At 34.3% G+C, this 17,540-nt stretch overlaps 2 protein-coding genes across 21 annotated transcripts in view; one reads left to right on the top strand and one right to left on the bottom strand.

The window, feature by feature from the left end:
• LOC141446838 (uncharacterized) overlaps positions 1–17,540 on the top strand; it is a 366,903-nt gene that overhangs the window by 103,835 nt on the left and 245,528 nt on the right. The gene's annotated exons all lie outside the window — the stretch shown is intronic.
• LOC141446542 (uncharacterized) lies at positions 3,630–7,409 on the bottom strand. The gene is made up of 2 exons (XM_074113093.1): positions 6,865–7,409; positions 3,630–3,935 (listed from the first exon to the last, which is right to left on the bottom strand). The coding sequence occupies exons 1-2, from the start codon at positions 7,268–7,270 to the stop codon at positions 3,652–3,654; spliced, it is 690 nt and encodes a 229-aa protein (XP_073969194.1). The 5' UTR covers positions 7,271–7,409; the 3' UTR covers positions 3,630–3,651.

Raw genomic sequence — 17,540 nt, 5'->3', positions numbered from 1 at the left:
AAAGTAATATAATTACAATAATCTAAATGAAATCTAAGTTATAATATTTCTATTAGATTTCCTTAATCAATTAAAACAGCATTAGTAACTTATTAAGTTACTACAGTAATTAAGCGCCTTATTAATTATACAAATGAATTAAACTGGAAGTTATATAATTATGTTTTCTAAATTTTGGTTATTCTTTAATTAACAATCTAATAATAGTTTTACTTCGCTGATTATATTTCTTTTTTAGATTTGCTCTAACATTTATAATGCAATTTTAATTTATCATATTTTGGCAAGTTAATCTGACAGTAAATTAAACTCTGTGTAATTTTATTCAATAGAAATTTGCCCTATTACCCTATTTATTAATTTTACACGAGCCTGTTCTAATAGACTTTGAAATTTCCATATAAGTGAAGTCTTTTTCTGATATGAACGTCCGTCGGCATTCTTTTGAAAAAGGTTTGGAGGTTTGTGTCTCCTTCTATCATTTCATTTCGCTGTAATAGTCAGCCTTATTACGTTTAAAATACTGAAAAGAGTTAAATGTTCACATAAAATTATATCTTATACTTTTCAAATCTTCAAGTTTAAATCCCCGATCCATTCCCGCAATACTAGATCTCGTTCCTCTGATCTCTACATTCCCTCACACCGTACTTCATCCTTTGACAAATCCTTCCTTATACGCGCTACCTCTCTCTGGAACTTCTTACCATCATCTGTACGCCATGCTCCTACCCTATCTATCTTTAAATCCCGTCTATTCAGTTATCTCCTTTCTATTCAGCTTCCTCCGAAATAATCATTGAATGCATTTATTCTTATTTGTAAATGCTTGCGTATTTTTTGTTCATAAATATCTAAAATACAGGCCAAACCAATGGGGCCTCCAATTGTACATGTATTTATTCTAAGGAGATAAATTTATTCCTTCATACAAAATCCCAAAAATTTAAGGATTCCATTTGAGTAAAAAGTACCACTTTACTGGAATAAATTTGTAACATCGCATAACAATTTTATTCCATAAATTGTAATAAGAGAAATTCCAGTAAATGTTTGGACTAGACATCCTAATTGTTATTGTAGACGTGTATATTCATCCATAGTTTTGTTAATATTACTTATAATTTTGAAAATTTTACTCATACTTTTAAATAGATCACATAATATCCGTTTCCGTTCAGCAAAGAGAAGTCCATGAATCTAACAAATAAATAGAAATGGTGGGTAACTGTTATCTCATTTTATAAACCTTGGATAGATAGCGCCACTTTGTACTAGGATTGTTGTGCATTGTCTTACTTTTCCAACAGAATGCGCTCGTAGATTATTATATGCAAATTATGTGCGAAATAATTCCCTTCTTAACAGAGTAGATTTTCAATAAGCAAACGATTATTCCGAAATAGGAATATTACATTTATAACAATCGTTTTTATCCAAGCAACTTTATTTATTTAGGAGGGGATAAATAAGGTTTTCTAAACTTCCGTTTTAGATTTTTTAAGGTTTTACTTCCTCTAAGAATTTTAATTATTAAATTTCTAACAAAACATCCCAGAAGAAAGAAAAGAAATACACCGGCAGTGCTATTTTAAAGAAAGGCTTTTTCTGTAATTTACTATGAATTGGCCAAACGGATTCATTTGAAGCTGATCTAATGGCGAACTTAAGCTTAAATGTCAGTTTGGCTTGTAATTATTTCTCACTTAATAGTTTGGTTCAGAGGGAATGTGTCGCATTCTATCAACATTATTGTTAAACTGATCTTTCTATTCTTTTTTTTATGTAATTCTAAGTTACTATACAATTCAATTCAATTCGTAAATTATGGTAAGAAAAAGTCATGTGAGTGTTCATACGAGATTCTTTTCATGAGAAAGTGAAGTGAAACTGTCGAATATTGGCGAAAACTATTTGAAAACTATCTTAACTTATGAAAAATTTCTTAAAAATTGAGAATGATTTTTTTTTCGAATAATTTGTTAGCATTTATTCTCAATACCTACATAAGATTAATATTATAACTAAAATAACCAAAAAAAAGTTAATAAAATACGAGAAAATATTAAGATATTTACAGAAATAAGAGAAAGGTATTGAAACACCATTGTTAGATCAGCCCTGACTCGCTATCATTGGACGGGGCGTGACTACACTAGAGGTAGGCGTGACCCGCCCACCGTCTGCAACCGTACTGCACTGTGATTGGCTACTGCTTAGAAATTAGTGAAATAATTAATTTTAAAATGTTTTTCCAACATTTCTCCCATAGGTATTCGATAAACTATCGATTAAAACAATAAAAAAAAAATCCCTTTAAAAATACGATAAATAATATTTCTTTTGGGATAATACTTCCTGTTTTACCCAATTATCGTTAACAGAAACAGAAAAGTTGAGAATTTGTATTGTTTAATCTTGAAATAGGCATAAGAGAAATAGGCTTGTGAGCCGCCATTAAATAGGCGTTATGCTTACTTTATACTCCATCCGGTGGAGAACTCTAGTGGCAATTTCTAGAAACACAAATGGAACTTCTACAGTTTGGATATTTCTTGATATTTTCCTCAGTATTTTTCAAGGTTATAAGTTAAATTTGCACGGAACGTTATTTTTTCTATTTCAGTTCATGAAATAGTTCTTTAACCATCATGGTGACTCACAAGACTTATATAGGACCTCCTTTCACTCACACTTAACCATGTAGTCGACTCAGTAGACTTATACAGGACTATCCTATCTACCTTCATATTTAACCATGTTGACGACTCACTAGACTCAATTCAGAACTATCCCACACTCACATTTAACCATGTTGGTGACTCTCAAGACTCAATTAGAACTATCTTACACTCACATTTAACCATGTTGGTGACTCTCAAGACTTATATTCGACCACCTTACACTCGTATTTAACCATGTTGGTGACTCTCAAGACTCAATTAGAACTATCTTACACTCACATTTAACCATGTTGGTGACTCTCAAGACTCAATTAGAACTATCTTACACTTACATTTAACCATTTTGGTGCCTCTCTAGACTTATCTACGATCACCTTACATTACATTCACATTCAACCATGTTAATCACTAGACTTGTTTCGACCACCTGACACTCACATTTAACCATGTTGATACCTCCTAAGACTTATATACGACCACCTTACACTCACATTTAACCATGTTGGTGACTCTATATACGTCCACCTTACACTGACAATTAACCATGTTGGTGACTCACTTAACCTGTACTTACATTCGCATTGGCCCGATCCTGTTTCTACTATTTATTTAAAAATTGCTATTCCGACCAATCAGAACGAGCTCAATGTATCTCTTATTGAAAAGTAAAAATCTATGATCAAAAAAAACTGCATCCTCAAAAATTGCAAATCGTCTTCATTTGTTCCACTTGTATCTCTTTGTTAAATATTAAAATTTGTTCAACGCTTTTGTGTAAAAAGCAAAATGAGCAAAAGGTGATGAAATTTGGGAGACAATCGGATAAATAAAGTTTATTGAAAATAAATATTTATGAACACAATCAAAGAAATAAATAATTTAATTTAGGAAATTCACAAATAAGTTCTTTATAATTTTTTTTTTTTTTACAATTTTTACATTTATATATAAATATTTTTTAAATTGACTATTGCCTGTAGGCAGAATAGACAATATTGTGAGCATCCAATGTTCGTCTATCCCAGCCTCCATGTCCTCCGGAACTTTGCCAACCGCCGTGGTCATCTTGTTTGGCGGACAATAGTTTCTTGAGCGTTATCAGCAGCGATAAGACTAGAGCAACTTTGGCAACGATGAGCGCTTTGCCGGCCAATAAAAACAATAGGCCTAACGCTAATGGTATCACCATCATCGCTTTCATTGCACCGCCCATCATCATCATGCTCATCATTTTCTTCATCTTCCCTCTACCTGGTACACAACGATAACCAAAGCGATTAAAATAATAATCAATACTATATATAGATTGGGTAAACAATTCTGGAATTGTTTTGAGGGTAAAAGCTATAATGAGAAGTTCATATTAGGTGCGTGATTAAAAGTTATGAGGAAAAGGACATCATCCGAAGAAAGTGAATTGATCACTTCTTCAGGGATCTGTGGTCGTCTCTGCGAGTATCCCAGCTGAAGAGCAGATAACTATCATAATGACACCACTCTCACTATACACACACATAGGGACCGCCCCAAATAGTAAATATGTGCAACTATTTGAGGTTTACCACTCCCACTTTTCAGAATAGAGCTTTGACGTCATAGCAGACTTAGCTTTATTGCTACTTTTCCGCCTAAAATGCCCTTAAAGTTTTGTGGTACTTAAAAAAGAACTTCCAAGAGAAAAGTTTTTCGTAACTTCTCCTTTTTCTTCTCCCAGAATATCAATGGGTTCCAGGGAGCGTACTCCCACTATCCTGGGTAGTTTTCTCAGGTTTCTAATTATTCTTGAAACTTGAAAATAAATTCCCATTTCTGGACAAGCCTTCCATTCTTCATTTAATCCTCGTTATGGTTAAAATTGCTCACCGTTTTTATCTACATGATCCATACATTACACTAAATCGTAATTTTGTAACTAAAAGCTTTGCCTATTAATTGTATAAAGTAGACAAACAAAAAAATAACTTTTAAGTCATTATTTTATAAGTACAATAACAGATTTAAACTAGGTCAAGTTTTCTCCCACGGCCTAGCTAGGATTTTGTTTCATTTTCTCACTTCCTGTTTGAAATCAGATGTGTCGTCGTTCGTGATTTGAATAACTGAGAAGTGTAGACAAGGTTCGTATCAAACAGAGATCTAGAGAATAGAAACTGGGAATTGAGGTAGGCAATATTAAAGAAAAGAGAGAAGAAACAAAAAAATAAATGGAATAAAGCTAATTGCACGTAACATTTTGGTTTCTTTATTAATTTTCGAAAATCAGTCTGTTCGTATGTACGCAGTTAATTAATTGGCGATTGAGGTGAATTGGGCATTTTAAACGTGATTGTTTACGCTGTACTTGTACGGTTAGGTTTAAATTTTTGAATTGAATTTCTCTTATAAATATTTTCTTTCCAATTTTCCATTTTTCCTGTTAACTTTCCTAACAGGAAGTTCGTTCCAAATTTTATTTAAATTTGCAATGAACAATTAAATGGTAAAGTAAGGCTAGATGACGTACTTCCTCACTGTCTCACGGCCTTCTTGCAATCAGGTTTTCACAAGAGGAAGACACACGAAACTGCTATGTTTTCAGTAAGCTTTAGGAAATGGGGAAAAAAAATTAAAAAATTAACTGCTTAAGCATTTTATAGGGGAGGGGCAGCAGACTTAAGGAAATTCACCTATTTTTGATTTTAGAAAACATAAAGAACATTTACTACAAAATTCTCTAAGCACTAGAATGATTTATTTGTCTAGGAAAATAGCAATCAAATGGACAGATGTTTATACAACTTTTTATTCCCCCCACCCAAAAAAAAAGCTAAAGCTCACCGTGCATTTACGTGCAACACGTACCAAGTTCAAAGCTGAACTTTTATCATTTTTAAGAAAACGGAAAAAAAGAACAGTAAATTATTTTTGGCAAAATGAGGCTACCTGCTGACCGACTTGGTGCGAAAATCTTATTTCCAGATTCCTGAAAGCACGTAGACGGAAGTATTAAGTTCAAAACTTTCAATTTTTTTTTTTTTTTTTTTTTTTTTTTTTATAACATTATTTTTAGGTTTCGAGTTACTCTTTTTTGTAGTAAAAATTACCGAAAAATTTCTTCTTATTTTAGAAAATAAGGGCATTTTATAGACTTGATTAAGTTCAAACTTAGCAAGATTCTAGAGCACACTATAGTAGTGAACTGGTCTGAATTTTATTAATTAATTGATCCCTTTTTAATCTTTTTTCTAGATAAAAGCTTCTAAAGACTGACAGACTGGCTCACTTTTTAATTATCAATTCATTTCCACCACTATAGTTGGTACTATGTTCTATAATAGCAAGGAAGTCGAAATTTTGTTAATATGAATATGAAAAGTGTTACGATCATTTCCAATTTCCGTTATTAAGTTTCCCCCAGAAATATTGGTTTAGAGGTCCCCTGAATCCGAAGAAAAGTTAATAGGGTATGCATGTGTGTTGGTAAACAACTCTCGCCCAAAATAGGAGAATAACAGGAAGTTCTATCTTTTATATTTCATTTACGTACTTCCTGTAGTACCTTAAATCACTCAGCCGGAAGTAATGCTTTACAGAATGAGTTTCCCCCCCCCCACTTTTGCTGGAAAACGGCTCCAACGATTTTCTTTAAACATTGATACATTTTCTAAGAAAAAGTCGATTAAGAGTAGGAAAAATGGTAAAGTTTCTTTTAAAGTACTATTTTAGTACAGTGATACGTAATAGGCAGAGTATTAAATTATTCGTTGAAATTTCGTGTTTGAATAAACCGGAAGTACTACGTTATTGTACGGATTTTACACTTTTGAGATACGATTTTCTATGTTCTTTGTACCTATAAACAGATCTCTCTATCTCTTTTTACTTATCACGGAAAAGTCATTTTAGGATGGTTACCCAGGAAATGGTGAGTACGTGCTTCCTTTTGCTAGATTGGTGAAATAGGAGCGCCTATAGACCAACAGACTCACTCCTTAATCTATCATTACCAGAAGACTGATTCAGTTCAAACTTAGTAAGGCTCTAGATAAGCACTAAACTAGCAAGTAATATAAAATTTCTATTAATTTTGATTGGTTAAGTTGGGAGTTAAAAGCGGATTAAAGACTCATTCACTCACTCATTCAAACGGTTTGGTTGATTTTTAAGCTTAAGTTCTCAATGAATTGAATAGTTACTTTACCTTCTTCAACGCCAGACTTCAGTTCCTCAGCCGATAACTTTGGCAGATCAATTTTCACCGTACGACTTGATATAAAATTAGCCATACGATCCCATAGGATATCCGTCAATTTGCCTTGTTTCTTCGCCTTGGCCAAATCATCTTCCGAAATAGCTCGTCCGAAATCACTTCTAGAAGCGTTAGTATTGCTGACAATAGCTACAGAATCCCATAACGGAAGATAATCAGTTCTAACTGCTCGATCAATAGTTGATATCAATTTTGTTTGTAAACAACTAGCTACATCTTCATTGATTCTATTGCATTCTTGCCAGATCTTTGTTGTAACACGCCACATACTTTCTGAACTAGAATTTGCAAAAGTTAAAGCGAATAGAAGTGATAAACTAAGGTATAATTGAAACATATTTGCTTAGATTAATAAAGAAAAATAAATAAATTTATTATAAAGGAACGACACCGGATTGTATAAAGTAGGCTTACGTCAACAGTTCTGTACAACCTCTTCGCTTTTATATACACAGTAAGTTCTCTCAACTCCCCCACTACTCAGATCTTGGTACTTCAGTGTATCTTATAGAGGATTGGATACTCCCTCACAAGAACTATCTGCCAAGTTTTCCTTTCGTTCCAGCTTCCCAAGATACACGGTATTTCCTTAATTATAGTGCAATTTTATTAGAAAATAATAAATAGTATTTATTACTCTCAAAATATTGACCCACTTTACCTCTCTCCCTAAGAATTTCTGTTAGAAGTGGGAAATGTAATTAACTTATACAGGAATCCTTTGTACTTTATATTTGGGATTTTTTTTATTTAAAACTTAATTTTCCAGTTCATTTTCTCAGCACGTGCCTAATCCACTCTCCGATCCCAGTTGCTGACACTGTCAACGACTTAGGCATGTACTTGGGGATCAAAGGGTTCCATATATGTACTTGGACAGACGTACCAAGCACTTTAAACGTGGCGTACTTAATTGCTTATGTATTCAGATATACGTATGTAAGTGTGAACTGTCTTCTTTCTTTTTTTTATTTATTTTATTTTGATTTTTGTTTGAGGAAGGTTAAGTGAGCTTTACTCGCCATACAAATATTAAAACTTAAGTTTTTCTTAAGTGTTGAAGTGAGTTTTTATTGAACAATTGACTATAAAAATCGATTTTTCTTTTTATAGGATAAATCGGTCTGTAGTTAATTATAAAAACAACCCATTTCCCACATTATAAATAGGTTTTTTATTAATTCTGTTTGGTTCTCGACCGCTGTTATTGGTATCTTTTTACCTGAAATTAATGTCTGTTCCATAGATAATTCCTCCAAATAAGTGTACTTCTAAAAATGAAGTTTAGATTATCATCCAAGTACAAAGGAACTATTACAGTCGGCAACGTAACCATTATACTTCGAAACTGACCTACCTTTATTAATGCTTTACACACATTCTTAACTGTACTAATACTAAAAAGCTCCTCATGCAGATCTGTCTGTTGTAAATGCGTTGGAAAAAAGCGTAGGTAGTGTCCTCAGACATTAATCGAATAGAAGCAACTCTAATCACCACATTATTCCTCTCTTCCCCAACTTCAAAACGAATTCTTACTCGGACTGGCTGCATCTTGTGGATGTTTGTTGACCAAAAATCGATTTATAACGTGGAAAATGTATTTCAAACATTATTCCTAAATGATTTTCTTCAAACTTTGTGTAATAACTAAATTACATTCAAGGCTATTACATTTATCTGGTACATTTATCCAGAAAACCTTATTTTAGGCGAGGCTATTTTTTTTAGGGTGGGTTAGAATTAGGCTCTTCCTGTAAAGTGCCATTTTTAGATATTTGTACGGTTTCTAACACCGGTATAATATTTGATCAATGAATATTTCAACAAAATACTGAGCAGGAAGTACATCAATACTCTCCCGGAAGGGGTGACTTCACAGAAAGGCTTTGTATATCGTTTCCTGTAATTTTCTTGAGACAGTTACCACAAAGAGATTCATTAGAATTTTAAACGTATCCTGTCAGTTCGGGTTTGAAACTTTCTCTGAGAAAACGGTGTGGTTATGGGGTAACTATGAACGTTACGTTTCATTTAAGCGTCATTTGTTTAGCACCATTTAATTGTGTTAATTACTTTTTTGTAGTAAAAATTGTAAATTTCAAGAACATTTAAATAAATAAATAACACTTTGTAAACGATTGAATCTCTTTCCGCCGCAGAGGACATCAAAACACGTGTTATCCGATTTCCGGCAAACTACTCCGCCGGAGATACCAATTACTATTCTAAAGAGTCTTAAGGGAGAGTGAAAAATATTGCCACAATAATGGAATAATGGGCGAGAAAAGCATTACACATCTCCATCTTGGTTATCATAATCTAACCTTATATGTGTCGTAATTACAATTTTATGTCAGTAATGCAGTAAACAACTTTCAGTTTTCACTTTTGAATTTCTAAAGTGTGTAAAGTTTCATTTTTTCTCCTTATTTTTTAATTTCTTTTTTTCCCCCTATACTCCAAGAAATCTGGTTGGTAGAAAAAAAAGTGGAGCCGCCTCCAACAGTTCGTACTATGTGAGACGGTTTTGTTTACAAGACGAGCTAGACACTGGTATTGTACGATCTAGGAAACTAGTATTTATTATGCACATCGCGCTTGCCAGTGTACTATACTCCGTAGAAAGTGTAACTATACTATATTTGGCAAGTTATTGTAACTTAATTAAAATAGTTGTAAACATATCGAATGGAAGTACAAGAATTTAGTAGATTTGAAGATCTGTTTTAGAAGAGAGAGGGTTTCTCTTTTAATGGAAGGGGAGCTTAGTAAACTATTGGGACAAATTGTATCCCATATGGGAAAATAAAGTGTACGCTGAACCTCAGTTTCTGTTTGAAGTGCTCCCCCCAATAGGAGTGCACCTTAAGGCGCACAACACCAACAACCAACACCCCATGCACTAGGAGATGTAAGTTATTTTGAAGTACACTCTCCCAAATAAAAGCAAATCGAAGGATTCTAATTTGAGTCTGCTTGTATCTTCACAGAATGGAGAAATCTCCCAAATGCTTTTCTTTCTTCTACGCAGACTCAGAGGTCCTAAGGACTGTTTCTCTTGATTAAGAGAAGTACCACTCTCTGGTAGTATACCTGGAAATACGGAACCGAGTGATGCACTCTTTCCCTGAAACTCCCTTCCAGTGCTCAATGCACCAATGATGACACAAACAAATGAAAAAGATGGGTATTCTAAGTAGGGAACATGTATAGCTTTACAACCCTAGCGGATGACAGGCTCTCTAGTCATTTCCAAGATGAATAGGGTCCAGCCTTTAGGTATTACCCCACTCTCTGTTACAAAACAATTTAATGCTCCCCCCGGGTAGATCGATCACCTTCCCTTTTTCTAACACCAGGTAAACTATCTAGGCTCCCAAAGTCTCGGGAAGAGAAAGTGTCTTTACCAATCTTTACCAAGACAACCACTCCTTTAATATTCCCAAGGAGGATATATTGGTGTAGCACCTCTCATCTCAAATTCCTTCCCTAGAGCTGGATGCCTTGACGGTTGCTTAAACCAAATAACAATATCTTTTCTGTGATTTCCCGTTTTCGGAGTTGTACTGACACACATACTAATATTTTCTGTTTATAGGATCTTCAAAAAGGGGGTTTCATTTTCAGTGAGAACTCAAAACTAGAAAACATTTGCTCATAAACAATTCAATTTCTGTATTCGAACCGTTAGAGTAAGCAGTCATTATCAAATTACTTTCTTTTTAAACAATTATAACAGCATTAAGGATAATTATTTTTTTTAAATAATTAATGGAGATAATGGATATATTTTGGATATTTAGACGAAAAAGGAAGAATATTTAATTCAATATATCTAGACAGACGTGTGAAGGAATTTCAGATAAAACTAATGAGAGAACCATGCGAAATGTGAACGGCCATCTTTGAATGCTTTTTAGGCAAGTGTAGGGCGCTAAAACAAGGCTGAAAACGTGTCATTCATGATTTGTGTGCCTCTCTGCGAGTTCCTGGCGCAAAGAGTGACAGCTGAGGGAAGAGTCGTAAACAATTCCTGGACGGACAGAGATTATTTCTTCTTCTCTTTTATATATATAAATTTACTCACGTGCTTCTTTTGTTTTTTAGGACTTGAACGCGCGCAATGGTTGCATCTGTGTTGATGGTTTGAATATATTTTTTTTCTGTTTGTCTCTGATGTCTATTCTTGTCTTCTTGTACGATTGTCGGCAGTTACAGTTACTTTAGAAATGGTGCGTTGATAATGGAGATGTCTTCTAAGTAACTTTGGAGTAAATTGTCATTTGACTTTCTAGTACAAGAATTTTTTCAAGTTCTAACTCCATATTTCCCTTTTCCCCCAAACTCATGGAAATGTTTTGTTTAGGAGGAGCAGGCCGATTTGTTCTCAAAGCGCCCAATAAACGCTCAATATACGCAGGTTCCCTTGGTGGACCAAAGCGGTAGATTGTTTTCTTCAAATTTAAAGTTTCAACTTTCTGCAGTTTTTCATTAAAAAAAATATTTCGTAGTACAAACATACAAACAAACTTTGCCCCAAATTTCTTTTTTTCTGACGTAGGATGCCTTTAAAAGCGGTTATATCCGGCGGAAATTCACTTTTAGGAGATTTAACATGATCGCACTACTACTCCTTACTTAGTAAGACCTAATAAGAGGAATTAGATTTGAGTTAAGAGTTCGACAAAAGAGCCTTTAGATTCCTTTAACCTTTTCCTGTGTTTTTTGTGATCTCATACTCATTAAATTTTTTTTAAATCTTCCATTCATAAAAATAAATAAGAATTTGATCATCGTATTTACGGTGTTATCGTAGCCGTTCAAAGGAAGTCGTGCACTTCGTGACTTCATTGACCTTTATTCCCCGCTTTCCTCTGTGCTCGCCCTGAACCTGTATTTGTGTATGTGTATTCTATTTGCTACTTAACTGTCACCGGCTTGAAACAGTTTACATTAAATCGTTTGGGTGAGCACTGTTTTAATAATATGGCCGTGATGTTAGCTAGCTCGATGATACTCGGAAAATAAGTATTAGATCTTACTTCGTATTAAGTGCTTTCGATTAGTTTGTGGTAGCGCGTTTTGAACTTGATGGTGTTTTTTTTTTGGCATTGGCTTTCGCCATACATCCAGCCTCGCCTAGGTGCTTATCACTAGAATATCACTCACTCTCCATTCTTACTTATAAATACATTCGCTTCTCACATCCATCCCTCTACTATATACAACTATTTACATAAACCTTCCAACTAATGGATGGATCAGTACTCTGTGCTCCTGCCATCCTTATAGCTTAACCGAAATTAAAATCACGTAATGCTTCCTCTAATCATTTCCTTGCATTCATTCTATAACTTTTAAATACATTCATATTTCATTGCTAGCTCTGCTATAGATTTAAGCACATAGATGTTGGTGGAGAATATTATGTCTTCGTAGCGAAATGGTGCATCTATATACCTGTATATGTCGTCAAACATTCGTTTCCTTTCTACTCTACATAATGTGGACATATCATTATTATAACATATGTTTGAAATCCTCCTCCTCATGGCAATCTACGCAAAGAGGAGAGGACCGTTTGTTGATCCTGTGAAGATACGATCCACACACAGCGTGGTTCGCTGCTCTCAGCCTGCTTATTGTCGTAACAACCCATTTATTAGTGACAGTTCCCTTAAACCATGGTTGTCTGATCTGCCATAGTTTTATAGAACTATGATGATGGTGTTTGAGCCCTTAGATTTCCAGTGGCATCTCAAAAATCTAAGATCTTCACGATTACAGTAATCCATTCCATTCTCTTAACTGCAGTTAAGTTAGAGAAAGTAAAAATTCCAAGTTTTGATTTTGTGAGTGTTCACAGCAGATTATTTAATAATAATATTTCGTAGACTTTCTTTTATTTGTCCTCCTCTCCCCACCACCCAAATTCTAACAGTTTATAAAATTCAAACCTTACCTCGATTATCCACTTCGATTCCTCTTAAGTGAAGATAAAATAGCAGAAAACTATATAAATGACACTACAAAGAAAACAATGCCGCTTCTAAATTATACACATTGTGTTGCGGGCGAGGGAGAGAGGTTCGTTGTCTAGTTGATACTTTCTCTGGATGCTGTGTGACCTTACATCTGAACCTCAATAGTGAGAGAGAGACACCTGTTCTTGGAGATAATAATTTTACGAGTTTTATTTTTGGAAAAAATTATCTTTTCAATTAGTTTGTAATTTGCCATGAAGTAATTTATGTTTATCCCCAAAAAAATTAATTTCACTGAAAATATATTTTAAAAAAATCGGTATAAATCTGTGAAAATTGTACACCACCAGTCAAATTTGTTGGTAACCTCTTAAATGTCAGGATAACTTTAAGGGAGCTTTTCCATTTTCAGGAAATGTAAGCAGCTGTTTATTACAGCTTGACACATTAGCATTTTAGGCTCACCCACAGTTTCCCAAGTATAACTTAACAATAATTTGGACATGTATCCATTAAAATAGAAAATCTTGGACCCATTTTCCTTTCTTCTAACATTAATGAAATTTTCTTCTTCTTTTTTTTCTATTTCATTATTCAAGGTTTCCCATTAGAGAAGAGAGTCTTGCTGTCATCAACGGACAATAGAGTATTCTTCCTTAACATCAGATGGAAATGTAAATTGCCTACCTGCTTTTTAATTGTCCTCTCTTTTCCCAGAAGAAAAATTCGTAGAAGAAAAGATAGGAAGAAGATAATAAAGAAGCGCTGAGAAAATTAAATAAAGATAAAATGGTGGATCACATTACAGGACCCACTTTCCAAAGGGGGCAACTTTTAGACGTTAAAGGAGTAATTAGTCTTTCGGGAACGCACCATTATTTGTCGTTGAGGAGCTTCTAAGTCCTTTACTGCCTAGAGCTGCTCTTTAGAAAAAAGTAACTCGTGACTTATCTCCTCTCAATTCAAAGTGTCATTTTTCTCAATCAATCGTTCTCTCAAAATCTGTCAGAAAGGGCTAAATTTGGTGTGGGAATTCTTCTTTAAACTAAAAGGCTGAGAAGAGACAGCAGAATCTAATCTTTGCCTGCTCATGGTATTCCCTAGGCAGCAGATTAGGCTCAGGGAACAAAAAAGTAAAGTAATGCTTTCATTCTTTTTTTTGGGCGGGCTTAACGCAGGGGTCCCCAAACTACGGCCTTGGACACTTCCGGAAGGAGCATCTCTTTCATTGGTGGTCAGTGAGAGGAGCACCACTATATGTGGCGCCGCCCGCAAAGCGCTTCGTCGCTCATGTACAGTACTACTTCCGATGACACGGCTCCGAAAACAGTGTAAAATAACAGCAGAAGTAGGAAGAAAGTCCAAAGCACTATAACTAAACCGGACATTGACCATCTCATTAGCCAAAAGCAGGTCCATAGTTCCCACAGAAATACTGGGCAGTTTGTTGATTTAAATTTACTTGTTCTTTATTTGAAATATTTTATTTGTTCCCGTTTTGTTTTTTGTTTTTTACTTTAAAATAGTTTGTTTTATAGTCCGGCCCTCCAACGGTCTGAGGGGCCCTGAACTGGCCCCGTGGGTAAAAAGTTTGGGAACCTCTGGCTTTACGTCAACTTAATCTGGACATTTTCAATTGGCCTTCTACCTAACCAACGACTCCATCGATCATATTCTCCTTAATTCCTTCAATGACCTGGAAATCATAGTACTAGACTGAATTTCATCTGTTTCAGATCAAAGTTTTCTGTAAGTCTCAATTTTAAAATGAACACACCAAGCGGGTTTCCAGGATCAAGTATTTACGAATAAATACTTGTTAACATTCTTTAAGAACTTCTATTCTTGAACTTAGGTACTTCTGCTAAGTTCAGGCGGAAAATTTAGCGATGAAAATGATAAAAAAGCTAGGGAAATAAAATTTATGGAATCCTTGATTAGCTGTAACAGTTCAAAAGTAAAAAATTGAACCATTAAAAGACTACTAACCAGTAATACTGTTCAGTATTGCGGGTCTAGCAGCACATTCATGGTCTAACTTTGTTAATTATTAAGTTAAACTGTTTATACCTAGATGTAATTAATTTAAAAACTAATTGTTTTTCATTCTTTTCAGGTAAGCGGTTTGATGATCCCTAAATCACTTATTTGTTGATCTGTGAGTACTCACTATTTGTTAAATTATGTAATTATTTGTTAATTAATATATGTTTACCAAAAAATACATGGCACAACAAACATTTTACGAAACTTTTACTGCGTTGTTGTATCTTTTTAAAGGCAACGGGTATTTGCTCAGCGTTAATCTCTTTGTCTTTCTGTGAGGAAGTATTGCAATCGTGCAGTGTTTTAAGTACATATATAGTTTTCACCGGAAATACATGTGTGTGGTTTCCTATTTTTAAAAAAAAGTGTCTGTTTTCTTTTTTTTTTTTGTTTTTAATCCAAATTTAGTTTACAAATTAGGATATTTAAATTTGATATTTGGAATTTAGGTATCAATACAAATTCCCCCAAAAAATAGGCCAGTTCTTTTGAGGAATTTATCTGGGAAATGGCTTAAAACATTTTGGTAGACTGTTTGAGTGCTTTTATAGCTAAGGTTCATTTAAGGGTATATTTGGGAGATGTGAAGTGGAAGGGAAAATAGGAGTATTACGTTTGTGGGTTTTCGGGTAATTAAGATGGTCTGTGTGTTAGTATTCTTGTGTTGTATGTATTGTGTGACGTTTGTCAATTAAAAGCCAAAGGTAGTGCTACACCTGGCCATTATGAGGAAGAAGATTGTTGTTGAAGAGAACAGGAGGAGAAAAGCCGTCTGAGAAAATCCAGGCATTCCCGTGGGTGGGTCCTTGCTAGCATTTCCGTGGGTTCAAGATTAAGTCTTGAAAAAATAAAGACACAATGCTTCTAAATATAATATGACTTGTTTAGCTCACACATGGGAATTTTGCTCTTCCCACGCTTAGTGGGTTCTTGTGTTGTATTTTTTGGTAGTAATCTACTTCTAGTCACATTGCTAGAGATCCACCCACCGACCTGGAACATCGCTCTGGTTAATATTTCGGTAGCTTGCTGCGCTCTCTAGATTCTAGCGGGAAAGTTTCTGCTACATTGCTAGTTCCACGGCTGCCATTAAGATAGCGCTCTTTTCCTGTTGTATAAAACAAAATACTGTGCGTATCCTGTAAGAGTCTGTTAAGGTTTTCGTTTTCTGAGGTGCCTTCTGTTTAAAGTTTAAGTCAGCCAACAAATTTACTTCTTATTATTTTTTTTTAAAAAAAGAAATAAGCGTTGAATAATAATATTCGTTATTCGGTCGAAATTGTTTTGGAGATTGTGAAGATCTAACACTTGGCTTAGCAAAGATTGGAAATTGGAAATCAGTAAGAAATATTCTTTACTTCAATTGTCTAATGGTTTCCTCAACAGACATTGGCAGACTGGAAGAACATTTGAAGAAATAGCACGTATAAAAGTGATTGCTTTTTAAGATTATCTGAGAGGAGAAGTGTTATAGTCCACAATAAATCGATCTATGGGGTTCAAAATATCGTATTTCCGGTGATAAAGTGAATTAGAAAAATTCGACACAGTTGTATTTATTACTTCCACTTGACAACTCAAAAAGAAAGTAAAATTTAGTAAAATACAAAAAAAGAAAAAGGAAAATTATTTACATTTAGTCCATTTTACTAAATGCTGAAAGGAGTATCATTTAGCCACTCCAGCTGTTAGAACAGCCAAAATAAATTGATTCCGGAAATTTATTGTTAAAAATAATTAATTCACTTTTGTTTTTATATTCAATTTCACCCACTTCCGGTCGCTTAAAATTTTTTTTTTTTGCCACACCGTTTATTGGAAAACTTTTGTTTTTAAAGTATATTAAAGCGTAGTGAGATTTTTCACAAATTAGGCATATTTCCTTGCTTTTCTTTTTTTGAATTTCTCTTCCTCTGAAAAATTTCAAGAAAATTACGTAAGCTACGCGATAAGAGGAAATCGATTGGTATATTGATTGATTGATTAATATTTTCCCTTCTTCCATTTCTGTCCAGTTCTAGCTGCTCATTGCTGTTCGATTTCCGCCTCAGCTTTGGAAAGTGTCCTTTAAACTTTACCTTGCTCTTGGTTGCCTAGTTACCTTTTTTCCCTACAAATGGCGGGAATTTCAAAAGAATCTTTCAAATATCTCTCTTCTACTACCCTTTTAAAAGTGCAGTGGTACCTCGGTTTTCGAACGACTTGACTTTCGAACCAATCAGTATTCGACTAAGAAAATATTGTCCTGAAATCCGAACAAATATTTGGAACACGAACACCACCGAGATGAGCCGAGTTGTTTTTATATTTACACTTAGATAGATCTTATTTCTTGTTTAGATACATGTTTTTTTACATAAAATATAAAAATTAGGCCAGTAAAACTGGGGCTACATAGTTTACATTATTTCTTATGGGATAAATTGTTTCGGTTCTCGACCGCACTTCCGGAACGAATTGTGGTCGAGAACTGAGGTACCACTGTATCATTTCAATATGGTGGTAAAAGTCTTGTGTCCTGAGGCGTATAGGGAAATTAGACGTATTGTTAATTTACAGAGTAAGATGAAAAAT

Source organism: Rhodnius prolixus, unplaced genomic scaffold (assembly GCF_049639745.1).
Source record: "Rhodnius prolixus isolate KJV_2025 unplaced genomic scaffold, Rpr scaffold_7, whole genome shotgun sequence".
Classification (NCBI taxonomy): Eukaryota; Metazoa; Arthropoda; class Insecta; order Hemiptera; family Reduviidae; genus Rhodnius; species Rhodnius prolixus.
Note: the sequence above shows the minus strand (reverse complement) of the source record. Positions and strands in the feature narration are given on the sequence as shown.

Excerpts from the sequence above, each read along its gene's own strand:
- LOC141446542 (XM_074113093.1), bottom strand. The coding sequence starts at position 7,270 with ATGTTTCAATTATACCTTAGTTTATCACTTCTATTCGCTTTAACTTTT. Across the intron at positions 3,936-6,864 it reads GAAGTCTGGCGTTGAAGAAG|GTAGAGGGAAGATGAAGAAA; the intron begins GTAAAGTAACTA and ends GTTGTGTACCAG.